Source organism: Empidonax traillii, unplaced genomic scaffold, assembly GCF_003031625.1.
Source record: "Empidonax traillii isolate 1590-97213 ecotype Southwest subspecies unplaced genomic scaffold, ASM303162v1 scaffold190:size869923, whole genome shotgun sequence".
Classification (NCBI taxonomy): Eukaryota; Metazoa; Chordata; class Aves; order Passeriformes; family Tyrannidae; genus Empidonax; species Empidonax traillii.
In genome coordinates this window covers 763,936-790,099 of record NW_020955383.1, presented here as the reverse complement: position 1 = coordinate 790,099, position 26,164 = coordinate 763,936, and the positions used below count along the sequence as shown (strand labels likewise).

The 26,164-nt window shown below is 46.8% G+C and overlaps 3 protein-coding genes across 9 annotated transcripts; 1 reads left to right on the top strand and 2 right to left on the bottom strand.

Annotated features, from left to right (window-relative positions):
• Positions 1–1,126: 1,126 nt before the first annotated feature.
• On the bottom strand, positions 1,127–9,390 carry ANKRD66 (ankyrin repeat domain 66). Of its 2 annotated transcripts, XM_027886613.1 has the most exons (4): positions 9,259–9,390; positions 6,907–7,151; positions 5,492–5,720; positions 1,127–1,569 (listed from the first exon to the last, which is right to left on the bottom strand). In XM_027886613.1, exons 2-4 carry the CDS (start codon positions 7,043–7,045, stop codon positions 1,389–1,391), a joined length of 549 nt encoding a protein of 182 aa, XP_027742414.1. In that variant the 5' UTR covers positions 7,046–7,151; positions 9,259–9,390; the 3' UTR covers positions 1,127–1,388. The 2 variants fall into 2 exon arrangements, with proteins under 2 accessions (XP_027742414.1, XP_027742413.1); XM_027886612.1 differs by lacking the exon at positions 9,259–9,390 and having other exon boundaries at positions 6,907–7,588.
• Positions 9,391–9,499: 109 nt separating this feature from the next.
• PLA2G7 (phospholipase A2 group VII) lies at positions 9,500–25,266 on the top strand. 6 transcript variants are annotated; one of them, XM_027886605.1, is made up of 11 exons: positions 9,500–9,767; positions 16,473–16,597; positions 19,209–19,359; positions 19,970–20,063; positions 20,724–20,792; positions 21,212–21,359; positions 22,429–22,542; positions 22,819–22,910; positions 23,324–23,497; positions 24,514–24,662; positions 24,999–25,266. In XM_027886605.1, the coding sequence occupies exons 1-11, from the start codon at positions 9,515–9,517 to the stop codon at positions 25,100–25,102; spliced, it is 1,473 nt and encodes a 490-aa protein (XP_027742406.1). In that variant the 5' UTR covers positions 9,500–9,514; the 3' UTR covers positions 25,103–25,266. The 6 variants fall into 6 exon arrangements, with proteins under 6 accessions (XP_027742406.1, XP_027742411.1, XP_027742405.1 ...); XM_027886610.1 differs by lacking the exon at positions 9,500–9,767 and adding an exon at positions 15,519–15,618; XM_027886604.1 differs by lacking the exon at positions 9,500–9,767 and adding an exon at positions 15,771–16,301.
• IMP3 (IMP U3 small nucleolar ribonucleoprotein 3) lies at positions 14,980–15,761 on the bottom strand. The gene has a single exon (XM_027886611.1). The coding sequence runs from the start codon at positions 15,637–15,639 to the stop codon at positions 15,082–15,084; it is 558 nt and encodes a 185-aa protein (XP_027742412.1). The 5' UTR covers positions 15,640–15,761; the 3' UTR covers positions 14,980–15,081.
• Positions 25,267–26,164: the final 898 nt, after the last annotated feature.

Here is a 26,164-nt window from a genome sequence, read left to right as displayed (position 1 = left end):
TCCTCTAAACATGAAATAGTTCCAGCATCAACAGAGCAGAACCTGAACTGGTCATTTCTCTCACCAGCTCAGGTCCTGAGGTAGATCTTAAAAATCTCATCTGCACACATCTCCCCACTGAAAGGCCTTGAAGGACAGGCACCACCACACCTCCCTTCTCTTCCTGCTGTTGCTTGTGCACTTCATCCCATAACACGACAGTCCCAGTTGATTTCATAACATCCCATGCAACATCATCCCTCACAACCTCACATACCACAACACTCAGCAGGCAAAACCAGCACCCTGCCAATGGCACCACACAAAACAAGGCAGCCCCAGCAAACCACACTGCAGATACCTTCTGCCATCTCCATGAAAGCCCTGAGAACTTGACACCCGGCACAGTCTCACTGCTCTGTGCACCAGCCTCACTCAGCTGGACCTGGACGTTCTCCACCAGCACAGCCATGGTGCACAGCCCAGATGGAGAGATGCAGTGATGTGCCCAGCCTGGGGAAGCTGACACAGCAGAGATGGCAGAGCTCAATGGGAGGGGCTGTCCAGTGCTGGTAAGGTATGGAAAACTGCTTTGGGTCACATGCCAAGTTTTCATGATTGAGAAGTGAATGCTTTTGCCATGGGAAGTGTTGATGATCAAAGGCACAGCTCAGGACCAGTTTCACAGCATTCCTAAGGGCAGAGATATAAAAATAGGTGGGAGTACTTCTGAAAATAAGGCGGTGTTCCAACACTCTTGGAAGTCTCAGCTCTCTCAAAGCAGTAATAAGGAGGAGCACATTTTCCCTTCTCCTGGTACAGGAATGGGAGATTCAGACTGTTGGACCCATGTGTCTTGTGAAAGCTCAAAATCAACATCTCAGCTTCAGCCAGAAGAAGCAACTGAAGAAGCAACTACAACCCATGAATTAGAAAAGAGAGAGGTAACACCGGAGGCTACAGGCACCTGTAGTGCCTCCTGGTTGATGCAGGACCAGAAGCAAACAAGGAAAGGCCACGGATATCAACAGAGCAAGCAGAACCACAATCCCAGATACTTTTGTGATTCAGGTAGGAGCGAAACCATTTCCCTCCCTCACAGTAAGGGTAATTGCTGGTCATCTCAATAAGTTTAAACATTCCAGTTATTTAGAGAATTGGTATATTTAAACATATTCTGCAGTTTTTTTGATATTTGAGATGTGATACATAGAGACACACAGAAGGACAGAAGCACTTCTACGTTTTCCCTGTTAAGGACACTGTTTACGGTATATCTCAAGGATACGTCCTTGTGACCATTTCCTTGCCCCATTCACGTGTATGTCACCCTGCAGATTCACCTGAGATCTGCCAGTGCCTTTGCTCTGCATTGCAAGTGCTCAGAGGCACCAAACAGACAGGACAAACTACTGCTTCCCCTTTTTTTTCCCATTTTTCTTTGGAGCAGAGGTTGTGCAGTTCTCCCAAAAACATGGTGGGTTTCTCCCAAGCTCCTCTTTCTTGTGTTCCCAGTCTTCATCTCTCTGGTCTAAGGGGATTCCTTTCATTGCAGCTGTCCTGCGGTAGTTTCTGCTCTCCACCTCTGCTCTAGGAGAGAAAACAAGAGTGAGCTCAGCACAGTCACACCTCCAGGTTGTTCACAGGGGACCATCTCCAGGGTCAGGGATTGTGTCTCAGACTGGTTAAAACCCTGCTGCCAGTAACACTTGAGAAAACCATGCAGTGTGCCCGGCATGGTGCAGTCCCAACCCCTCCTCACAGAGATCCCCCTGGGCCCCACCACTGCCAGGATCTGGACATGGAAACTCCAAGTGTAAGTCTTGTCCAAGAGAAGGCAAACCCTTTCCTCCTACTGCAGAGCTCTGATTTTGTAGGCACTCAGGATTTATGCAGCTCTGTCAGAAACATCATCAAGTATCAGGAAAAAAAAAATACTTTTTTCTGTGAAAGAACAGCTCTTTCACATCAGTGCAATGCTGTCCCAACTGAGAGCACAAAGCAAAGCCAGTGCCTTCACACTGATGAGCTTCATCACACAGGCTTACTATATCACAGAATGATAGAGTGGTTCGGGTTGGAAGGGACCTTAATGACCATCTCTGTGGCAGGCCCCTTTGAACTGAACTATCCTATTTTCTCCTGTTAAGTATCTGCTACCAAGGGCAAGAAACTTCTTTCTGTAGACTTCTAAATGTATGTATCTATACACACATAAGTATAAGTATATGCTTTGGGCTCAGATAGCGGGAACCTTTGGTGCAGATTCAACAGCTGGCACTTTGCAGAGAGGTTGGGCAGCTGGCACGGGCTGTGGGTGTCTGTGCCAGCTCAGCAACATCCTTGGCAGCTCTCACAGCAACCAGGGTAAAGCCCTTTTCATGCAAAACAAATCTGATGCAAAATACGTGTTTGTTATTCAGAAGCAGCTGTTTTGAAGGCTGTTTCCTAACCTTTGCATGTCCATGCAAACCTCAGTGAGTCGTACAGATACTTGGTAGCAAAATATTCCCGATATTTGCATGTTAATAATATTTCCATGTTGATACATGTAATATTTCCATGTGGATGCAAACAGTCCTCAGCACAGAGCAGTTGCCCAGCCTGGGCAGGCAGGTAGTTCACGCAGCTGGCAACACCTGGGGACAGACACACATCATTCAAGGTAGCGCTAGATGGGGCTGAATTAGGATTTAGGAAGTATTTGGATACTCATAGCCCTGTTTACATATGCTCATCAGCCCTGCATTTGGCACAGACCCTCAGATTTAAAAATGCAAACCCTGCCTTTTCTCTCTTTTTGCATGACAAGCAAATACCCCAAACTGACAAAATATTCCTCATATTTATATACCAAAGACACTGTAAGAGGAGTGCAGACCTGCTCTGTGCTGTGCAGCAAATGTGCAGGCACACATTTCATTCCCCATCTGCAGCACACGTCGGTACTGCCCTGCTGCTGACCCTGCCTGACCACCTCTGGGACCTTCTGCACATCTGAAGGAGCAGAAGGTAATCAAAACTATACTATAAATGCCAGCTACTCCAGCTCCAAGGTTGCTGGTATGAGGAGGTGAAGGCACTGCAGTTGTCACAGTGATAAACTCTTGGCTGCCCACAGGCTGTGTTGTGGCTGTGAGGTGATTGCAAAGGCTTTGTGTGCCTTATAAAATGTCCTAGGCATGGGCATTCAAAGCATCTTCCCAGTTAAGTTCTCCCAGCCATGCTCCTAGATGAGCTATGTTTCTACAGGCTGAGCCAGGCCAGCCTATGGCTCTGAAAGGCAACTTAAATCAGTCATTCACCTCAGAAAACCCTTCATCAGCTACCTGAGTCGCCCTAGGCTGTTGCTAAGGTGTCTCAGATGAGGATGCCAATCATCCTGTCAATCAGCTTGTTAATCATTCTCCCAGGAGACTCTGTCTGCCGCAGGCATCGCCCATCGGCCTCGTCCAGGCGATTCCCCTACCCTTGCTGTCAGTTCACTGCCATGGCCCTCATACACAGCCAAGTGCACAGCAAATGCTACAGATTTGGCAGGAATTACTGGTGAGGTTCGTGCAAAAAGGACAGCATTGAATAGGTAAGTAACTGCTATAAATCATTCATCAAGGGAGAGAAGCCTGCAGACTTTCACTCTCTAGCTTAGACAATATTTACCTGTGCTGGTTTGGAAACTAAGCCTGCCAAGAGCTGAAACCAGTATAAAGAGAAACTCCACTGGAACAGAGGGCCCCATTCTCAAAGGACTGGCAAACCTGAGCTTTACTACAAAGCCAGGGTCTAGATAGTGAAGACCCTACTTAGCAAAGCTTAGGTACCCCCTGCTGGTTGTTTAAATGTCTTTAAACTGAATGTCTGAGGGTAAGAAGAGCTGATACTTCTGTGTGGAAGGAAGCTGGTGAATAGTGAGGGTTTGCAAAGGTCAGCTCCAAAAACAGTGAGGCTTTAGCTCTAAGGTGTCCCTGGCAGTGCTTAAGACCAAGGTGCACACGGCTTGAAGCAATATGGCCTAGTGAAAGGTGTCCCTGCCCATGGCAGGGGGTTGGAATGAGATGAGCTTTAAGGTCCCTCCCAAGCATTTTATGGTTCTGTATTGGGTGGGCAGGTAAAATGAAAAGGTTCTAGCAGCTTTCGTAATAGCCAGAGCTTAGAAACCAGAACCTGTGTCTGCCCTAGAAAGTTTTTTGGGCTTTGTACAGGGGGATTTTGCACAGTTTGGGTGTCTTTTCCTATGGAAGGACACTGATGCTGTGTGAAGGTAAAAGGTGGTCATGGAGCATTTCATCAGGAAACAACAGCTATAGAAGTACAGCTAAAGGACAGCAGCACCTACAGAAAGGTTTATGTGGATTAAAGAAAAGTGGCACTTGGTATATATGCACTGGCCTCCTTAGACATTTGCTCAGTCACCATGCCTGATTTTTAACTTGGCAGCTCTTGTGCTGCACTGGCAAGCTGGAGACTTTGAGCTGGGTATGTGTCTGTAAAAAAAAAAAAGTCCAGGATATACGTGGTGCCGAAGTAGTCTTGAAACTGTGGCAGTGGTAAAAGAGATGCCAGTGAAGGACTATGGCAGGACTGAAAATTAACAGAAAGACCCAGGGGAGAAAAAGATTTAGGGAGCTCTCAGCATTCCAGGGTTTGGCACGTGCAGGTTTCACAGGCAGTGTTTAAACACCAAGTAGTGTGTGGGACTGTGGTTTGCACTGAACAAGCTGGTTGGCCTCTGGTGATCTGTCTCACTGCTTCAGAGAGATGCAGGTATGGGACACAGCTCAAACCTCTGGAGTACAGCATCCTAATCCGGGGAAACAGCTTTGCAAGGATGAAAATATCTGCGAGCCAAACCAGTGGCTGAAAAACAGGAATGGTAATTGGGAATCTTCTAAAAGCATATTTCTCATGGCAAGTGGTGCCACAATGATAAGTGTAAACAGTTAAGACAGTAAGGAGTTTCCCAAAATTTGGGAGTAATATGTGGCCATCCTATTAACAGAATAAATGGTCTAATTTTCAATAAATATGTGAAAAATACAATAGCTATTTTCTTTACTATAGGAAGAGCCAGATGATATACGTGTATATATATATATACACACATACAACTGCTGAAGGGCTGTTCTTAAACAATTCAACCTGTGTCTTCAGTATTCACCACTCTCTAAGGGGTTAATCTTTGCTGGCTGTTGCTCTCATTTCTGTTGCTTAACAATCTCTCTGTAATATCCTTACGAAAACAATGATGTCACGAAGTGGTAACGCTTTTGAAAACATACCAAGGCAAACCACAGGAGGCAGTGGAATAAAAGAATTTCTTCTCAATGACTTCCCCGTGACAGACCTGTGTTTGCTTATGTCCCACTGCTCGTGTGTGACGGCTTTAATGGGCTTTAGGTGGACAGATAAGTGACACCCTGTGTATATTCTGTTCCTTTATAGGAGAGTTTGTTTAATTTTCACTGCTGGAGCCCCACCCACTGCCGCAGTGGGACCTGCCGTCGCTACTCACTTTTCCAAGAACCTGGAGCACTCCTGGTGACCGTAGATTTCCGCAAGCCTCTTGGGAGTGTCGCCGAAGAGGTCAGCTGCATCCATGGCAGCGTGCAGGGAATGGAGGGTGCGGAGCACTCTCAGCCTCCCCGACTCGGCGGCAAAGTGAGCCGCGGTCCAGCCCACGTCGCTCCGCAGGCAGTGCCGGGCGCCGTGATCCACGAGGAGCTTGACCAGATCCGACCGCCCTTGAGGTGGGCAGCAAAACGAGGAGAGAACATGCAACATGCATCAGAATTTGTACCTTCAGGGTGCAGGAGACAGCCACGCACAGCTGATCATAATTCCCTCGGCGACAGATTTTTTTTACCCACGACCTGATGATTTGTTTTATCATATAAATGATGCTCAATAGAAAATGCTGGTTGCTTTTTTCCCAAACTAGAATGCTTCCAGAAGAACTTTACAACGATTAGATCAAAAAGCTTTCTAATTTCTGAGCAGCATATTTCAATTAGTCCTTGACCAATTGACTATTTCTTTGTTACATTTTGCTTTAGTTGCAATATAAAATTGAAACATAAAGAACGGGAAACCTGTGAACAGCTTTACTAAAACAAAGGTTTGTTGGATAGGAGGTAGAGAAAATACTTGTTTTCATTGACCTTCTCATTTTTCTAACCTGGGGAATTGCTTAGAGAAGCAAAAAATTATTTCTAGCCCACTTCACACTGCCTTGACTGAGCTAGGTCATTCCAAATGGCCTTTAGGCAATGTCAGTCTCTCATTATTTTCTTAAGTAGCTCAGTTCCCTTTGCTGATGCCTAAATGCATAACAATCCATCAAGGCAAAAGAAAAACATGGTCTCAAGTTTCAAAAAGCAAATTATGCACTTAATTTCTAAGTAAAGACAGATGGCATGTAATGAGATACCAGTGTGTAACAAACACTGCAGCATGGAGGAACAGAGGTCCAGTTTCCCCTTTTTACACTGTGTACAATTATACATTACATATTGTTGCATCATCTCTTTTTTGAGACGTAAAGGGATATTTGACTTTAACAGACACTTCTGAAGGGGAAGGACCAAAAGGGAGCTGCAAACACCTCTGGTCCTGCGTCGCTCACTCAAGCAGGTGAGAAAAAGGGAAAGCACTGCAAAACACAGTTATTATTTTGTTCTATTGAGTTTGATAAATACCTGGTATAAATACAGTGGGCTTTACTTACTGCTCATTCACACAGGTGTACACGAGAAATAACTTCTTTGCACTGTATGGAGTCACCTCTTAGAAAAGTAAAGTGGGGGACAAGCAGTCATGCTCTATGTACGTACCATGTAAATTACAAATTTCCATGTGATGGAAGGAAAAAAAAGCTAAAAATCACTTTGATGGCAATCCCATGAATTATTCAGCCGAGGGTGCCCTCACCTTTGGCAGCAGCCCAGTGCAGTGGGGTCCTGTCATGCCAGTCGACATCCTTGTGGTTTGGGTCGCAGCGTCCTGCCTTCAGAATCTTCTCCACCAGATGGTAGTCCCCCAGAGCCACGGCTTCATGGAGCTCTGTCATGCTGCACCCTTCAGAAAGATGCCTGGCAACAGAGCAACAGGTGTTTGGTGGGTGTTCACCGATGTATCAGCTCTTCTCAGGGCAGTTTTAATAGATCAAGCAGCACCTGGAATAAAAAAGAGACAGGAACTGTGAGAAACCAGGATTTAACTGAAAATAAGGGAAAAAGAATGAAAGGGGGGGAAGTAATTATAATTTATCTTCAATACGGTGATGGCAGACTGATGGTGACCTTTGGTCTGTAGTCATGGGAATCTGGAGCAAAGTGCAGCCCTTTATATAAAGGATTTATATAAAGGACTTGTAGCTAAAGCCTTTCTGAAGGAAGTTGCTGCTAAAACCCAGCTCACAGTGAACGTTTGCAACGGGTCTGTTGTGCTCACTAACCATGGAAACTGGCTCCTCCCTGGGCAGTGCTGCAGGCCTGTTACTGGTAGTATTTTATTGCAACAACAGAAACGTCTGTGCCAGTATCTTCTCTGATGTTCTCTGGTGCAAATAATAATAAGGGATAATAATAAGAGGAACAAAACCTATAGAAAAAGAGATAGGCAGAGAAGCTGTGGCTGCCCCATCCCTGGCAGCGTTCAAGGCCAGGTTGGGTGGGGCTTGGAGTAACCTGGCCTAGTGGAAGGCGTCCCTGCCCATGGCAGGGGGTGTGGATGATCTTTAAGATCCCTTTCAGGTCATTCCATGATTCTAGAAAATAATTGAGCTATGGCCCATTGCTTAAAATTCTCATCCACAGTCCCATTCAATAGACCCCCATCAAGCAGATCTCCAGCCCCTGCAAGGCTTCAGATTTCAATAGTTATACCTGTGCTAGGGGGTCCCAGCTGCTTTGCTGGTAGGGAACCGAAGCAGATTGCAAGGATCACTAGGTTACTTCATCATCCTGAGAATGGAAACTGCAGTATTTTCCCCAGTCTGGTCAAATCAATGGGGAGAAAACTTCTATATTCCCATATTAATAGATGGTCTTGAGCTAATTAGTCCCATCAGCCTGATAAACCAGAAGCATTTTAGGATTTGCTCCAGTTTCTGCACTGCATTTACTTCATGGAGAAATTTTCACAGCTTTGAAAAGAGTGTGATTTTCATGTTCAGCATGTTGGAAAGGACCAACATCAGAACTCGCAGAGGCTGATTGTGAGGGAAGGTTTGCATTCCTAAGGGCTACATCCTGACCCGGAGATGGATGGGGCCATTTTTCTGTTCCCAACTCCCATAAACATACCAATCACATCCCAAGTCCAGGTTGGAAGGACATAGAATCATCTCCACCCCACTTTTTTTGTAAGAAAAAGATGAAGTACAAGGGTCAGAGGGATTTACAGCCTGCTTCAGTCTTAGGTGGTTGGACTGAGCAGACAAGATCCAAAAAAAAAAAAGACCCATACTTGTCTTCTACTGAGTTTGACTTCTGCATGTCTGGGAATATCTGAACATTAAAAAATAAATTTTGGAGCTCCTAGTGGGCCACAGACATGTTGGCTTTGAGATGTCTCTGTTACTTCAATCACTTGTGCACTGCCTCCTCCTCCTCATTGCCTCTCACTAGTCTTGAAAAACCTGTTCCTTTAGATTAAGCAGAGATGTTCTGAGCTGTCCTCCAAGATTTCAACAGCATTAAATCTATCCTGAAAATGTCACATTTTATTACATCCAGTCCATCACTGAAATGAGGGCTGGACCAAAGTACAGGAAAAAAAACAAACTCTTGGATCTTTTCATACAACTTTCTTATTCCTTTCCAGCTTCAGATCATACCTACACACAGGCATGCAAAGGGAGAGGAACACAAGCCACTGATCCCACTCCAGTTCACCAGCTCTCCAAGGGGACAATCCATAGGACAACGTCATAAGCAATTTAGGCCAAGCCAAATTTTACCTCCCCTCCTCCCCTGCTGCTTTCCTTTGAAGCTCATATGGCGTTTAGTAGCTGCTCATCTCTCATAAAATTAATCTTTTATTACTGGTGCTGGTTTTAGGGTAAATTCCCTGAATTCAGCATTACCGAGGGGGCAAATGCCAGGGCTGTGCAAAGAGGGGGGAGAGTGAGTTCAGATCTGCCCCCCCAGTGGGGACCCGTGCTCAGTCTGCTTTAACCGCTCGAGAAGTTGCACCCAAAAGCGGGACATGTTTCCCTAGAGTGTGACTACCCCCTTCTCCTAAGGCCAGATGAAAAGATTCGGCTTTTTATGGAGCGACCTTGAGCCAAAGCGCTCCCCCGCAGCTGGTCCCCCCTCCTCGTCCAGCCACAGCTCCTCCGCGGGATGTTGCAACCCATCCGGGGAAATTTTCTCTTGGGGTTCCTGGTGCTTGACCCAGCCCCACTCCGCCACGCTCGGCAGCACCGCCGGGACATCCAGAATCCATATATATGATCCCGTCCCTGCCACACGGAGGCACAGCCCGTCACCTCGGCGGCCGCGGGGTCCGCCGGGACGCGCAGTCTTTGCTTGGGATGGCCCCGTGCCAGAAACTTGTTTTCCAGGCCCAGGGGAGATTTCTCCCGGGAAGATTGTCTCAGCTGAAAACTAAGGCAAAGTTTGGTCCCTCCCCTTCGGGCAGAGCCCGGCAGTGGCTCTGCCTGCGGGACAGACCTCCTCCCGTGGGAGCAGCCGCCGCTCGCCCGGCTCCGCAGGGCTCTGGGTGGCCGTCCTGCCCCTCTGGACGGCGGGACGGGAGCACAGGGCGACCGGGACACCGCACACCAGGTATGGGAAGCACCGGGCGCTGCTCGAGGGCAGAAAAAGGGTCTGGGGAGAGCACGGGGAGGAGCGACGGGGGCGTGAGGGGGATTTTAAAGAGCTGGGTGGTTTCAGCGCAGCCCCTCACACAGGTTATTAGCGCTCCCCTCTCCCTGGGTTCAGCCGGCTCTTGCAGGAAGCCTGTTCCTAATCCTCGAGGGATCGCGTTTCTCCACTTCCTCCCTTCCAGCCCTTTAGCTGACTCAAAATCCCTGTGCGTCCCCGCGGAGGGGTGGGATCCACTCCGGTGGACATGCCCTTTCGCCGCTGAGCGCAGGGCGAATTTTCCGCTGGGGAAAAGTAACTCCCTTCCTGACACGGCCGTGCCCAGCCTGGCGATGGGAAGCAGCAGTGCCAGGCTGCAGCAGGGGAAACTCAAGTCTAGAGGGAAGGGGAAAAGTTAATTCACTTCACGGAGACGTGAAGACCCGAGGCGTGTCCTGCTTTGATCAGGGGCTTGGACTGGGTGACCTCCAGTGTCCTTGCCCACCTAAATACTTCTGGGAGGTTGAGAGGGACAGAGCTGGAGGTTTTGGGTGCTCTGCCAGCACGGCATTCACCTCCCACACACCCAGCATCCCGATACCTGCTTGGAACCCTGTGCCCCACCTGCTGTTGGAGCTGGTGGGCAGAGGGATGGTGGTTTCAGGACAAGGGTTTCCTGGTGTGTTTTAAGCTCGATGAACTCAGGGGTGAGGTAGTGGACTGGTGGACGTCAGGACAGCCTGCCTGGACTTTACCCTGTGACACAACCACCCGAGCCTCTCCAGGAGCACCAGGTGGTGGCTCCTCCAGGTAGGGACCGGGGGTGGTGGTGCTGCCTGGGCTTGCACTTACCAACCCCATTGACATGTTTAGAGCAGCCAAGGAGCTGTTGTGACTTACGCACGAGATCTCTAACAGGCAGCTCAGGAAACGGAGATAACACCAAGTCCATCTCCGATGTCCTTAGTGGGTGGCCTCCCCCTTCTCTGCCTGCTGGCAGTGAAACATTTTATCTCTTCAAAATCAGCTAAGACCATGGAGAAAGGGGCTGTTCTCCAGTGCCTGCAGAGAAGTCAGAGGGGATGCTCCTGCTGTGGGACATACACTTGGATTACGTCTTGGATCCAAAAACTCCACAGTTTATGGAAAGACTGAACCCAAGTGCCTCCTCCTGCTGACTACGGAGCTGCTTCCTGCTGCTTCCACTTGACATCCCCATGCCCCAACCCCATAGCAGACAGGTTTCTCACCACCTAAGTCCTGCTGCAGGCCCAAACCAGCAAGCAAAGGGTAACAAGTTTTTTAAGCCTTAAAATGGGGTATTTAAAAGGAGGGACAAGAGCTGGGGCTCTCAGGTAAATGCTGTCATAGTGCTTACATGTAATTTTTCCCCCAGACCCTGCAAATGTTGAAATGTTTTGGTATCTGGGGCAGGGACTAAGGTGATCCCATGCCCTGGTGATGAGAAATGGCTCTTTGGTTAAATCTGCAGTGCGAAATCAGGTGAGGGATGTGCTTAAAACAGATTAATCAGAGCTCAAGAAGGGGACAGTAACACCTTTGACCACTGTGGAATATCTCACTGGGGAGTGCTACTGAGACGAGCGTGGGAAAGTGCCCTGAGATGAGGCTGTAAAGCTGTGGCCTAACTCAGGATTCAGGACCCTCATGTGAAAACTTAGGAATTGCCCAGCTCTACCTTTGATTCTCTCAGTCTCCATTTCTGATCTCAAGAAGGGGGATGTACGAACCTTCCCCAGCCTCTGTGCTCATGGGGATGTGCTGTCACTGAATTACTGAGGTCAGCACTAAGCCACACCAAGATGTTGCATGGAAGCAGCCTTTAAAACATGCAGCATGCTTGTTTACTGGGAAAATAAATGGCTCAGATCAGTGAAAAAAATCACACATTAGCATTTCAGTGACAGCCTCAGCCTTTTACACTCTGCAACACAAAAGGCGTCAGTGTCAAGGGCTCTTTCCTTCAGCTCCCTCACATTCCTCAGGCTCAGCTCTCCTGCTTTGTCAGCCTTCAAATAAAGGAAAAGCCAAGGTCAGGGAAAAAAAAAAACAACAAGGAGAAAAAATAAAAAGGAAAAAAAAAAAAAAAGCCCAAACACAAATCTAAAACCGTAGGCCCTGGTAAAACCTCCCTTCTCGCTGCCCACTACCCAAGTGAGAGCTCCTGCTTGGGAACTGCTCATCCTTTGCCAATTGTTTTCACACTCCCCAGACCCCCCTGAACCCCTTTTCTCCCTTGCTGGAGAAGCTAGCACCTCTGCAGTCCCCAGCTGCTGGGACAGACATTTGTCAAGGTGACGATGATCAGGTTCTGTCAGGCACAAGGAGAGCTTGCTCCAACAGCAGCACCACCATCCTCTCTCCTCCTGCACAAACAACTTTCCACAAGACTCATGGAGATGGTGGGCCCCCTCAGGAACAGCAAGCCCACTTCAGAAAGTGCTGGGAAGAAGCACAGTGACACCCAGGCCCCATCCTGCTGCTCTTGTGTGCATAAGCTCTCCCACTGGAAATCCCTGGAGCACTGGAGGGGAGTTTGCAGGATTTGGCCCAAAAAAAGCTCCATGCTGGATCATCCCCTCATGCCAGTCCACACAGACCCATGGAAGCTGGTGCCTATCTATACTGACATTGGATCCAGCCTTGGAATTTAAAAAAATGCTCTGTGTTTATCCAAGTGTTGGGAAAGGCTGTCGGAGCTGCTTCCTGTGCCCTTTCAATCCCCAGCTCCGGAACCGCTGTGGGAACCGCCCTGCAGCAGCCACAGCACATCAGCTCCGGCAAACAAACTCAAACCCACAAACTGAAGGCAAAACCACCATGAGACACGAGAAAGCCATCATCTCCCTGGTTGTATTCACTATCAGGGAACAAGGACATGCTGCTGGAACTTCCATTTTACCTGTTTGTCACACCCTAAGTGGACCCAGCTCTCATCTGAGGCATGTGAGGATTCCAGCTGTTAAAAATTGAGGAGCAGGACACTCATCTCAGGCCTCAGCTACTGTACAGCCAGCACAGCTCTGAGACTCCAGACTTGAAACACAGAGACATATAAACCCACAGCCTGATTTCTTAGCATAAGAATTTGATTTCCAGTACCACAGGAGGAGAGCAGAGCTGATGGATGCTGTTATCCCACAGTATCTATAGGGAAATGAATTCCCAATGCTTAACTTAACAGCCTACTGGGGGGCTGGGTCACTTCTCTTCTGCTGCAGATGCTGGAGGTGCACAGATGAAGGATGAAAAGTTGGTTTAATACAAAAAGAATGGGCTGATGGTGTAAACTACAGAGGCTGACAGGCTGGAGGTTTGATATTTCCTTTCCTGCTGTTCCTTCAAGGGCTGGACACACTGGGCAGAGAAGCAGTTTAGCATCTGAGTAGTAAAATACTCTGCACAGTCATTGTGTTGTTATTCAAGTTCCCCCACAAGAGTAAAGAAGAGCAAAAGCACCATTTTTATCTGTACCTGAATCGGGCACCTTCTGAATTTCCCAAGAAATAATGACATTGTTCGAGAGGAAAGCTGGGAAGGTGTTTAAAAGTCAGGCTTCAGGTGCAAAATGTGTTTTCAATTTGTATTTCTTACCATAAGCACGGTACGTTTAGTGTCCTTTCCTTAATATCTATTATTGCCTTATAAATTATTGTTCTGCTTAATGCAGCTGCCTTATGAGATGGGTAGAAATTTTAACATTTAGTTTGCCTTTTAACAAGCAGCCATAATATGACAGTCTCTGAAACCTCTAAAACACCCCTCACCTGCACATCTTCCTGTTAAGAAAAATCACATTAAAACATACAGACCCAGAGCTTCAGTGGCAGCTGAACTCCAGCCCTTTGGATTTGGGATGGGCAGTCATTAGCTCTGCTCCTAAACCTAATGCCAAATCCTTTCATAGCCCTGGGTTACGGAAAGAAAGCACTGCTAACAAATAACACTTTAGAATTCAGTAATAGCCTTGTAGCTGTCAAAAAAAAGAAAAGGTTATGTAAGTTACATAAAAGACCTCAAATTTAAAAAACAAGTTCTACAAAGTGACAAATGTGGCTTGCTAGAATAATTAAAAATCAGAACAAACTCTCAAGAGAAGCTATATCATAAAATAGTCCACACATTTCTCCACCAACTTAAAAAAAAAGAGCTTTATTTTTTCTGTTTTTTTTTTTAATGAAAGAGAAACTAAATTCTCAACAGTCTCAGAAAGCCTAAGGTTCCCGTTGAGTACCAGTTTTTGTCTGGCTGATGTGCTAAATGCAGCAGTTCCCACCAGATTTGCAGTTATGGTTAGGTCAGTTTTTGCTCCAATGCCTCCCCAGTTAGATCTTGCTCTGTAAATGATTCCTAAGTGTCAGCTGGAGACCCACACAGAAAAGACACAACTCAGCACATCAAACTTCCCCTTACATCTTCACATGAAAATAAAGTTGGCTTTTTTTTTTATTATTATTATTCCATTTTTAGCTAAAGCTTTAACAGTTCCAGAAACGCAGTATTTGGCCTCCTTGTTTACTGCTGACCCCCAACAATCCCCACATTTCCCCTATATACATGTTGCTTGGTATCAAGGGGAAACCCTTCCAGAAGCAGCAACTCTGAATCGTGTGCATCCAAGAGCTGAAGGAGGAACCAGCAGGGCAACCTCTCAAAAAACAGCAGCTGAGCTGCCAAACTCAGTCTTAAATCAGCCCCTTGGCTGGGCTTAAAACCCTTTCCAGCAGCTGATATTTGCTGTCAAGCACTTAAATCTGACCACATCCTCTCCTGCAATTGGGCAGAGACTTTTTGGGTAAAGTAAGCACTTTTGCTTTACGGGATGTAAGGACGATGGAGCTGGGCTGTAAGAAGGATGGAGATGGGCACACTGGGATGATGGAGCTGGGTTGCTGTGATGACCACAGAGCTGGGCATTCCAGGGATGATGATAAAGCTGGGCACACCAGGGATGATGATGAAGCTGGGCCACTGGGATGATGATGGAGCCGCGCACGCCAGGGATGCTGGCACTGACCACACCAGGGACAACAATGGAGCTGGGGCACTGGACGCATTCTTGAAGTGGTGGATGTAGAAGGGAATTTTTTCTGCACAGATGAATGGAGCCATTTAGCTGTGAAGGGGAGCCAGGAGGGCGGCAATACCACACTGGAAACGCCGTTTCCTTCTGGCTCCCTTTCCAGGTGTCTCTGGAAGGGGTGGGTGAATATCCGGCGGTGGCATCACCGGTGTGTGTGTTTGTGCGTCCCATACACACACAGCGGGTGCAGCCCTAGGCAGCCAGGTCGAAGTCGTCGCGCTCCTGGTTGTAGTCGAGCACCTTCTGCCGCAGGCGCGAGGCGTCCACCCAGGTGATGAAATCCTCGACGGCGCGGGGGACGAGCAGCGCGGGGTCTGTGACCACCTCGGGCCCCACGCGGACGTGCCCCTGCTCCACGAAGGTGACGGCGTGCCGCAGGTTCTGCGCCATCCGCAGCTTCACCAGCAGGCAGGGCAGGCGCCGGCGGCAGAAGGCGGCGGCCGAGAGGCTCTCGCAGACGGCCAGCGAGTGCCGGCTGTTCACCAGCCCCAGCCCGTGCAGCTTCTCCAGCAGCGCGGCGGCGCAGCGGGCGCGGAACGCGGCGCTGGCCGGGCCCAGGTCGCGGAGCCGCCGGGCCAGGGCGCGCACGGAGCGGGCCAGCGCCTTATACTGCACGTAGTCCTCCCGCCGGCCCAGCCGGTACCGCCGCAGCGCCCGCACCTCCGCCAGGTTACCGCCCGACGCCTCCCAGTTCACCAGGTCCAGCCGCCGCAGCAGCTTCTGCTCGTGGTACTTCAGTTTCCGCACCATCTTGACGGCACTCGGGCTCGGCCGCGCCGCCGGCTGCGAGGGGCCTTTCCGGCGAAGAGAGGCCGCCCACGCCGCGGTTTTTCCGGGGAGGAGCCGCTGGCACCGCCCGGGCAGTGAGTCCCGCCCCGGCAGTGAGTCCCGCCCCGGGGCTGCCGAGCCCGGACGGGCGGTGGGTTAGAGATGGTGCCGTGTATCCTTCCCGAAGGAGAAGGCAGCGGATAGAGCCCACCCCCGTGGCCGGAGCGGCTTCCTCGCCGCCCAGCCCGGGATGCGGGTGCTTCCCCCCGCGCTCGGCGCATCCCCGGGGCCAGCCCGGCTCGGAGGGGTCACCCCAGGTACGACCGCACCGCCCCGACACCAGCTCCGGCACGGGCAGCCCGGCCCTGCCCCTCCAGGGATCGAACACGGGCTTCGTCATTGCTCCTGGAAAAAAGGCAGCGGCGCTGTGTTTCTCCGTGACATCCCGCTCCTCCTGATGCATAGGCCGGTTTTCCTTGAGGAGCCGCAAAATCCTTCCTCTCTGCGGTTCGTAGCACCGCAGACCTCCCGAGTGCCACCGCGGCCTCCCCAGCCCAAGGTTTCATCCCACATTTCTGTAAGTGCGCGATGCTGTCTGATCCTTGGGATTCAGGATACTCCAAGGAAATTCCCCAGTAGAACAGGTCAGGTTGGTGATTCGGGATTTCTCTGAGTCTCATAAGCAGATTTATGCATCGGCTAAGTCTTGAATTTCCTACTCCTGGAACTTCAACGCACTGGATTTGTTTTCAGGGTGGGTGATCTGGTCACAGGGGCCATGGCCCTCTCCTGATTTGCTTTGTGCTTTCCTCCAGGTTTTCCAGTGAAGGCACCAATGGAAATGTGGACCAGCAACACTGAGAGGTTTTACAGGATTCCTGAAGGAAAGGGGCCACACTCGGTCGGATGTACAGACCTGATGACAGAAAATGCAGTTGAGGTAAAGCTCTTGATTCTTTCTCTTTTGGATTTAAGCCACAGTGTTAGTGAAACAACTTGCTGTAGTTTTACAGAGAAATCACACAGAAGGTCTTGTCTGTGTGCTCCGTGCTGACACTCACAGCTGAGCTTTCTATCCTCTCCATCCTGGTGTAGGATGTAGGATGTGTGCTGGGCGTTTACTAGATGGATGTAACCTGCAAGCCTTCCCCATGGCCAATTCCTCCCTCCCCCTAATACCCTTTTCTTTCTGACTCCCCTACTCAAGATACTGCAGAGAAACTCTGTCCTTCTGGGACCATGGGGTTCTTCTCACCCATCCCACCACTCCCTCCTGCACTGGGCTCCTGAGGAGACTCCACATGCAGTCTCCGTGACTGTAGCTGTTCTCATCACAGAGGTCCCAACAGGATTTGGCAGTGTTGGGAGATGAGGGCATGCAGTGTTTCAGCTGCAGGGCCAAGCGTGAGATGTCTTTTTGAGATTTTATCTCTGTTGAGGAGAACAGGATGTCAGTTCTATAAGAGGTTAGCACAGTGAGAAGCCGCGATAAGAAGATGAGCACAATAAGTAGGTAAGTAGACAAACGATCTCGCTTGTGGGTTTCTGTATCAAATCCTTTTGCTTCTTAGACAATACACCTGCATTTACATTATGGTTTTTACTCCTCAGACTAGCCATAGTGGAGCTTGTGATCAGTTCGTAGTGGATGTTCGTGTTTTTCTTTACTGAGCTTACTCTGTATTAGCACAAAGCAGCAATTAGTTTCTCTTTGCAATCAGCCCGTGTGTTTTTGTTTAGATAAGCATTCTGAACAATTACAGTTCTCTCAAGCGTAGATAATGAACATCTTTCCTTTTCTGGTAAGCAGTTTGTCACTGGGGAAGTTCACTGGGATTACTTTGAGATCAAGTTAGTATCTTTACCAGTATGGAGAAAGCTTCTTCCTTAATGGTCTTTGTGTCAAAGGTTGGTTTAACTTTGACGAGTAAATAGAAACAAGCTTCATTAAACAAGCTTTTGGTAAACTGACACATTAGTATTCAAGAAATCAGGCTTTATTCTAAAGCTCTTGTTTATTTTGGCCCTAATCTTAACTTGCTAAACCAAAAGCACAGTTGGAGCAAGACAGTGAATTTGAGTAGCATGTCGCAAATTCCCTTGCAAACCAGGAAGTAAGAATGCAGATTACACAAAGTTTGTCTGCTGGGAACTCTGCTTTGAGGTGTACCATTGGTACATCGCTGCTGTCTGCAAAGGAAAAGGACTGACAAGGGAGTGTGAAGGGTCCATATGAGTGTGGAAAGCTTAGGTGCTTTCCTGGGAGACCTGGAGTGCAGACAGTAAAAGAAGATTCAAACTGGTTGTAAGAAACAGAGGCAGATAAAGCACAGGTTAGCAAAGTTGTGTTTAGAAAGGTGGACCACTGGAGACTTGTAAACATCTTGTTGAGGAGGAAGAACAATATATTATGTTCCCTTGCTGTGCAGCTGCCCAAGAGCTTCACAGACAGCCTCTGCTCAGTTTAGCCAGGAACACTATAGCCACAAGACCATGCCCGTGCCACACCTCCTCTGCTGGACCACACTTCCAGAAATTAGTCTCAGGGTAAAATCTGTCTTGCTAACCTAGTGGAACAATATACGTCCGGGAGGGTCCTTTTCCCCAGTTTAGCAAACTCAGCTGGGTCAGTAACAGCTCCGTGAGACTCACTGATGCAAGGAAAGCAATGACAGCTCCCAGCTGGAAGGGCGAAGGGACAAAGTCATAGATTCATGGAATCACTGAATGAATGATTGGGATCGAAGGGACCTTAAAGATCATATGTCACGGGCAGGGACACCTTTCACTAGGCCAGGTTACTCAGGGCCCCATCAAACCTGGCCTTGAACACTTCTGGGGATGAGGCAGCCGCAGCTTTTCTAGGAAATCTGTGCCAGGACCTCACCACAGTAAAGAGTTTCTTCATAATATCTAATCTAAACTTGTCCTCTCTTAGTTTAGAGCCATTACCCCTTGTCCTGTCAGTCCAGGCCCTTGTCCAAAGTGCCTCTTCAGCTCTCTTGGAGCCCCTTTAGGTACTAGAAGGTGATCTGAGGTCTTCCCAGAGTCTTTTCCAGGCTGAACATCCCCAGTTCTCCCAGCCTGTCATCCTAGGAGAGATGCTTCAGTTCTCAGATCATCCTCAGTCACCCCTTTAACAGTCAGCCCTATAAAACTGCATCATAGAACCATTCCCAGTGAGAAAGATGGAAGGAAAGATCCAGCAAGATGCATAAATGGAGCAAATAGGTAGTGAGTGTTTGTAAATTATTAACTTAGTTAAAGGGAGCATTTTGAATTAGCCATAGGCTAATCTAGGGAAGGTGATTTGCATCTCTACCCGTGAAAATGTTCATCTCATGCTACTTTAAATTGATTTTAGGGACAGAAAGTGAATTGGCATCAAAGCCTGTATAGGATAATGTTTTTCTCATGAGATTCTCTTAAATCTCTCGAGCTGTCATTCTTGCATCTGAAGCCCTTTATCTAAATGATTTTATCTTCCCTTTTTCTCTACCATATATAAAGAAATGCCAATATTGCTTTTTTTACTTTCCTCTCGATCCCAGGGAAGCTTCTTGCGCCTGTATTACCCAGCATGCGATGCCACAGATATCGAGGAGGCACGATGGATTCCAGACAAAGAATACTACCAGGGCCTCTCTGACTTCCTTAATATGTACCGGATTGTAGGAGAAAGGCTTTTCCATTACTATGTTGGTAAGACTGGTTCTGGTTTTATTCCTTGACTAGTGCATGAGCTCTGCCTGCAGGTTGCTGCCTCGCTGCTCCAAGAACAGGGTGGTATTGCTGGACTGAAAAACATATTTTAGCAAACAAGTGTTTCTGTGGGATGGTTTTGTGTAGGGAGTCTCAGTGTTGAACATGGCCAGGTTCTCAGGCAGTCCCTGACTGCTGTGGATAGGAGTGTCTGGGCAGTTTGCTTTAGGAAGAGTCTGGGTAAGCTGCACATGTGTGTCGGGATTTAAATCCCACAGGGGAATGTGTGAAGATGTAAAAGTTGGAGAGATCCTAAGGTCTGAATACCAGCAAGACTTGGATGCCTGACTGTTAGGGTTTAGGAGATATGTAGACCTTGTGCCAGACTGTGGCTGGGAAGAGGAGAAGGAAAGTATCTTCTGCTAAGTAGAAAGTATTTTCAGAATCAGATCCAGATTTGTCTTGTGTATTTTAAAGATGAGACTTGGTACCTTATCTTTAGGTGACTGCTCTGAAGTCAGTGGTCACCACATTCTTGGGATCTCTCCCACAGGAGCAAACACTTTCTCTCATTTCAGTAACAATGACATACACTTCTGTTTTTATCTAGGTTCAGTGACCTGCCCTGCAAAGTCAAACGCTGCCTTTAAGCCGGGAGAAAAATATCCACTTCTCATTTTTTCCCATGGACTTGGAGCTTTTCGGTAATTCTGCAGTTTGTTGGCAAACTGTTTTTGTCGTCTTTGGAGACAGCACTTACCAAGGATGGTTTTGAACAGTTTTTTAGTAGGGGGTTGAGATCCTTGTGGAGCTGAAACAGATTTGAATGACAGGCTGCTGTGTGTCAATATGCCTCCACTGAAACAGCAGCAGTAAATAAGAGCAGGGTTGATGTATTTTTGATCATAGAATCATAGAATGGCCTGGGTTGGAAGGGACCTTAAAGATCATCTCGTTCCAATCCCCCTGCCATAGACAGGGACGCCTTCCACTAGACCAGGTTGCTCAAGCTCCATTTGTTTTTTCTCTTTGTATGATAGGGGTGAAGGTATTTACCAACCCATAAGCAGACTATGAAGACTAGCTTGTTGATTTTTGGACAGCTCTTTGAAGATGCAAACTGCTGTATGTGCTGCTTATTAAAAGTCAGTAGCATTTTCCCTTCTAAATAGACAGCAAAACAGTACCAAGGTTTTGTGAACAGGCTTTGGTGCCTGGCACACAAAAACCTGCTCTGCTGGGTAGCAAATTCAAGAAGAAGGAACTATCAAGTGGGGACTAGCACATACATGGTGTGGTCAGCATTTAAAAAGCAGTGGAGTTGAAAGAGTTAATGACTTACCAGAATGTGTTTTTTATTGCAGGACAATCTATTCTGCTATTTGCATAGAGATGGCTTCTCAGGGCTTTCTAGTGGCTGCTGTGGAGCACAGGTGTGTATGCTGCATGTTTTGGGAGTTCTGATGGCAAGAAATTTTCTCTCATTAAACAGAATGTTATTTATTCTAAAGAAGAATTTTTGATTCTTTTTTAAAACAAAAACCTGACATCTCTTTTTCAGCCCTGTCCACACCTCCCATAGCTCAACTCTTCCCTGAACAAAAGGAATTTTGCTTAGATAAACCCTAGAGTGAAAAGTCTCGGGGTAGATGGAATCTGGAGAATATAAAGGAGTTGAGAGTTTTGGTGGGGTTTTTGCATAATTTAGAAAGTCTGTCTACACTCAGTTGCAATTGCAGTAGCACTGGTTGATAACTGGATCTCCAGATCAGTGAAATCTAAAACTTGTGCTGACTTCATCTCAGACCAAATGGAATGTATATCCAGAAATAACCCTTTGCTGATATTACAGAGATGAATCTGCTTCAGCAACATATTATTGTAAAAGAAGGTCCATTTCTGAATCACAGGAAGAGTCTACATCAAACATGGAGAAGGAGTGGATCTACTACAGGAAACTGAAAACGGGAGAGGAGGAGCGCTGCTTGCGCCATAAGCAGGTACTTGGACTGGGCTGTGCTCTGGGAAGTGTGGCAGGAGTGGTGTGTTTAGGACTGACCAGCAGACTCTGTCCCTTTGGCAATGGCTGCAGTCCTCTGCCATGACTCAGGGTATATATAAATACAGATCAAGTCATGTGTTCCTGAAGATGGAAAAGCCAACAACAGTCTTCTTCAGAGCATAAACTACTTCCTCAACAAAGCTTTCTTGTGAAGTTGCACTCTTGAGCTGAGTCAGCTTTTTGTCCTTTGGTTCCACTCAACTTTCTGTTTCTTCTCTTCACACTTTTACTGCCCAGCCCAGCCTGTATCTGTCACAGAGTTCAGTTCAAATGTTTGCGTGGCCTTAGGCTTGCTTTAGCTTTCATTTACTGTTGCACAGCAAGATGAATCATAGCTGCTCTGAGGGGGATGTTTGCTTCATAGTCTTCAATACACTTAAGGTGGTTCCTACCAATGTAAACAGTGCAGACTTCCTGCTTATAAGCAGCATCCACGCTAGATGTGATGTGACCACACTGATGAGCTCCTCCAAGCATAGACTTGACCTTTAAAATATGGGAGTGTTTTTTCCAGCTATGAAAACTCAGCGAGGGAGCTGGTTCTCTTTATCTCCCAGGGCCATACAGACAGCAGTCCAACAGTCATTTCCTGTATGCCAACAACATCCTACTTATGAGTCTCAATGTGTAATGTCTGAGCTTGCAAACAACCTCCAGAAGCCATTGTCTGCAAATTTCACAAGTAGAGAAGTCAGGAAATTGGGATTTATTTGAAATTCAGTGGTGCACATACATCTTGCTGGCTGCCTACACACTGCGGTTCCCAAGAACACTCCTGTTCTTTGGTTCTTTCTGAAGCTTTTCTTTTACCGACATATCAAAGTTAAAAACTGTTCTTATGTGAGACAAGGAAAACCTTTATTTGCAACAGCTTTGCTACAGTTTTCAAGGATGTGTATATATAAAAATGGGATGGGCTTCTTAGCTGTTTCTTGTTTTGTGTTTATCCAGTGTAAAGACAGTTTCAAGGCTATTGTGCAGATGCCCCAACCTCTCTCTCTCCTCAGGTGCAGCAAAGAGCACAGGAGTGTATCAAAGCTCTCAATCTCATTCTTAAAATCAATTTAGGAGAGGAAGTAACAAATGTACTACATTCAGACTTTGACTGGAACAGCCTAAAGGTGAGTGAAAGGTGGCAACTGCATTTTGTTAAAACACTTAATAATGCTTCTGGTTTCCCCCTTCCATTTCTAAACTGGTTCCTATAAACTATTCTGAAGATCACACTGTAGATCTATGAACATATTCTCAGATCATCCCAAGCTGGATAGATAGCAGTGACGCTGAAATGATGCTCTTCTCACTTCCATAGAATCTATTTCCTAAGAAATTATTCCGTTTAAAAAAAAAAAGGTTGGGAAAGAAAATCTCTTACGGCACCTGGATTTTTTTGACAGGATTCTGTTGATACTAGCAGAATAGCTGTGATGGGACACTCTTTTGGTGGTGCTACAGTTATTGAGAGTCTCAGCAAAGAAATAAGATTCAGGTGAGTATTCAAAACAAGAGACATTTGGCACTTGAGAGCTCTGGAGCAGGGCACCTTCTCTAGGATCCCCCAGCTACTAATTAGCAACTGAAGGAAAGATTTGTTTGGTATGTCTTACTTTCTCCAGTCATGCTTCTTCCAGCTGTGGGGATGTGGTGGAACTTAATAGCCGTATCTTATTTTATCATGGTACTGTGGGACCCTGCAGTCCTGGCAGTGGAGACCAACAAATGCAAGAATGGACTAATTCTCTTCCCCCAGAGTAGAAATAATTTCAAAACAAAATGATTCATTAACCTGTTCAGTGTTGGAGAGAGTTTCTCTTTCCCATGTCTCTTGAAACTCAAAAGCATGCTGAGAACTTCCATAAAAAGCTTCCTGCTTCTGTGCCAATATCCAGTTGTTTTTGGCAGGTGTGGCATTGCCCTGGACGTGTGGATGCTTCCTGTAGGTGATGACATTTACCAGAACAGCGTCCAGCAACCACTGCTTTTTATCAACTCTGAAAAATTCCAGTGGGCTGATAACATCTTAAAGATCAAGAAGCTCATCTCCAACGACACAAACAAGAAAATGATCACTATCAAGTAAGTGTCCATGATCCATAATTTCTGTGGTTGAAGGTGAATTTTGACTTGGAGCTGTGCAGTTACTTGTAACTGCAGAAAGACAGTCACTAGAGCATAGTCCTGTGAGGAGCTGGGGGGCTCAGCCTGGAAAAAAGGAGGCTTGGGGGGAACTCTACCACTCTCTACAACTACCAGAAAGGAGAGTCTAGCCAGGTGGCGGTCAGTCTCTTCTCCAAGAAAAAACTGAGAGGACGAAAGGAAATGGCCTCAAGTTGTACCAGGGGTGGTTTAGACTGGATATTGGGAAAAATTTCTTCACTGAAAGGGTTGTGAGGCATTGGAACAGGCTGCCCAGGGAACTGGAGGAGCTGCCATCCCTGGTGGTATTTAAAACACATGCAGATGTGGCACTGAGGGACCTGGTGTATTGGTGGGATTGGCAGTGCTGGTTTAACAGTTGGACTTGATAATCTTAAAGGTCTTTTCCAGCATAAATGCTTCTATCATTCTGTGCTTCCTCACAGCCCAGGTTTTTACTGCACATTTAAATGAGCCATACCTCTCCAACAGTGGGGACAGAGACCTCTCAAAGTAGCCTGTAACCCCAAGTTTTGAGATACTCCAAGGTGTGCATTCCTGCCCTGGGGCACAAGTGTTGTTCTGAGCCTCATGCATCACCTGAAGACATTAAATAGCCTTCTGAGGGCAGTTCTGCACTCACCCACTGAAAGCAGTTCAGTGGATGGTTCTATCCTGCACGACAGACCGGAAAGACAACTTTTGTCTCGATGTTTTGCTAAGCCAAGTCTTTATTGCCATTGCAGCTCTAATGACTTATACTGAGCATGTACAAACCTTCCTCCTTTCTGTGGTTAGCTCAGAATTTCCTGCTAATCTTGCATGCTCCTGAGATGAACGTGTTTTATCTTCTGCTAAAGAAAACAGTGTAAGACATGTGACTGAAGTCTGTGCATATTTTAATCAGGTGATTTAATGTATTCTTATAAGCCTGTTGATCGTTTCTCTATTTGCAGGGGGTCAGTACATCAGAGCTTTCCTGACTTCACCTTTGTAAGCGGAGGAATTATAGCAAGATTTTTCAAATTAAAAGGAGAAATAGATCCAAATGAAGCTATTGATATCAGCAATCATGCTTCATTGGCCTTCTTGCAGAAACATCTAAGTAAGTATCTGTTTACAGAAAGGTATGAAGTTAGCTCATATTTAACTCCTGTGAGGCTTTTTATTCAGTTTAAAGCAAGATCAAAATAAGTGTCAGTGGAAAAAAGAAGTCAGACTGTTTCTAGAGGTTTGTCAGTTACTTTTGTAATCTTAGCAACTCGAGGAACATCACTGGCATTTTGCTCTGATACATAAAAATCTGGAGTATCATTTTTTCCTTCTTAAAATATGATGCCTCCCCTACTTTGCCAACTTGGTTTAATATTTCAGTGTAGATTTACAAAAAGCTGATTACTTAACTCATTACCACTTACGTTTTATTTCCCCCATTTTATAGGTCTTAAGAAAGATTTTGATAAGTGGGAGTCGCTTGTGGATGGCATAGGACCCAATGTTATTCCTGGAAGCAATATTGACACATCTCCTGCTGAACCTGAGTAAGGAATACAGAGAAGTACTGAAAATGCCACGGACATCAGGACACTAATGTTGGCCAGACATTGCTCAGACATGTGGTGGCATTAAACACCTACACAGCTTTTGGGGCATGGAATTAAAAAAAAAAAAAAATAAGGCATTAAGCTACATTACCATAAAACCAGAGGTTTTGGTTCACATGAGTTAGTAGGATAATAGTGAATGGCTAGTAGGATAATACTGAAATACTGCAACAGGGTAACTTCTGCTTTGTAGGCAGCCTGGGGGAAATTATTTCATGGTAATTTAAATACGCTTTCTGGTTTTGACTTAAGTCGAGTTTGTGGAAAGACAGATTAGGCTCCAAGGAATTCAACTACAGTTCTGCTTACCAAGCTTTAACTCAGTTTGCATCCAGCAAGCCTTTACTGCAGTGAAAGGAAAAAAACCAAAACACTCCCCGCCACCCAAACCACCACTTTGTCGTTTACATACTATTTCAGCTGTGCTCTGATAACAGCTGGGAGTTGGGGCACATTGTTGCTCCTAGTCAGAAAGATGCCAGTGGAGGGTGGTCTTCAAAGCTGCCTTATTGTAGTAAACCACGGGAAAGAGTTAAGATCACAGCAGAGAAAGGTGTTTGTTCAGACACAGGACTCCTCATATGAACTTAATTCACTTAAATATAAGATCTGTGTTTAGTGCCATACCTAGAGAATGTTTCTATTCCAAAAGCTTCTGACTTGGTCACTCTTGTTGTAGCAATTGTACTTCCCTTTGGGCAAAGCTCCAAGCAATTAATCTCTTGTTAATGTCTGTGTTACCACTATCACACAGTCAGCCTGCAGGTGAAATTACAGAGATGTGGCACCTGTACAGCTCCCTTTACATGGTCCTTGTTAGCAGTGCTTGATCTCCTGAGGTCCCTCATGGTACTGATCCTTTCCTGATATTCATCTGTGTCCAGGAACTCACAGTGCTGTTTGTAGTTGACAGCAGAAGCAACTGGCTCCCACTGACAGAGAGCAAAGGTAATACCTGGACGAACAGTGTCAGCAGCCACCTGGTCAGCCTTATTTAAGGCCA

Coding starts and splice junctions, on each gene's coding strand:
- IMP3 (XM_027886611.1), bottom strand. CDS start 15,639: ATGGTGCGGAAACTGAAGTACCACGAGCAGAAGCTGCTGCGGCGGCTG.
- ANKRD66 (XM_027886613.1), bottom strand. CDS start 7,045: ATGACAGAGCTCCATGAAGCCGTGGCTCTGGGGGACTACCATCTGGTG. Junction 5,721..6,906: donor GCACTGGGCTGCTGCCAAAG/GTGAGGGCACCC, acceptor GCCCACCTCAAG/GGCGGTCGGATCTGGTCAAG. Junction 1,570..5,491: donor TGCTCCAGGTTCTTGGAAAA/GTGAGTAGCGAC, acceptor TTTCTCTCCTAG/AGCAGAGGTGGAGAGCAGAA.
- PLA2G7 (XM_027886604.1), top strand. CDS start 15,908: ATGCGGGTGCTTCCCCCCGCGCTCGGCGCATCCCCGGGGCCAGCCCGG. Junction 16,598..19,208: donor TGACAGAAAATGCAGTTGAG/GTAAAGCTCTTG, acceptor TCTCGATCCCAG/GGAAGCTTCTTGCGCCTGTA. Junction 24,663..24,998: donor CTTCTTGCAGAAACATCTAA/GTAAGTATCTGT, acceptor CCCATTTTATAG/GTCTTAAGAAAGATTTTGAT.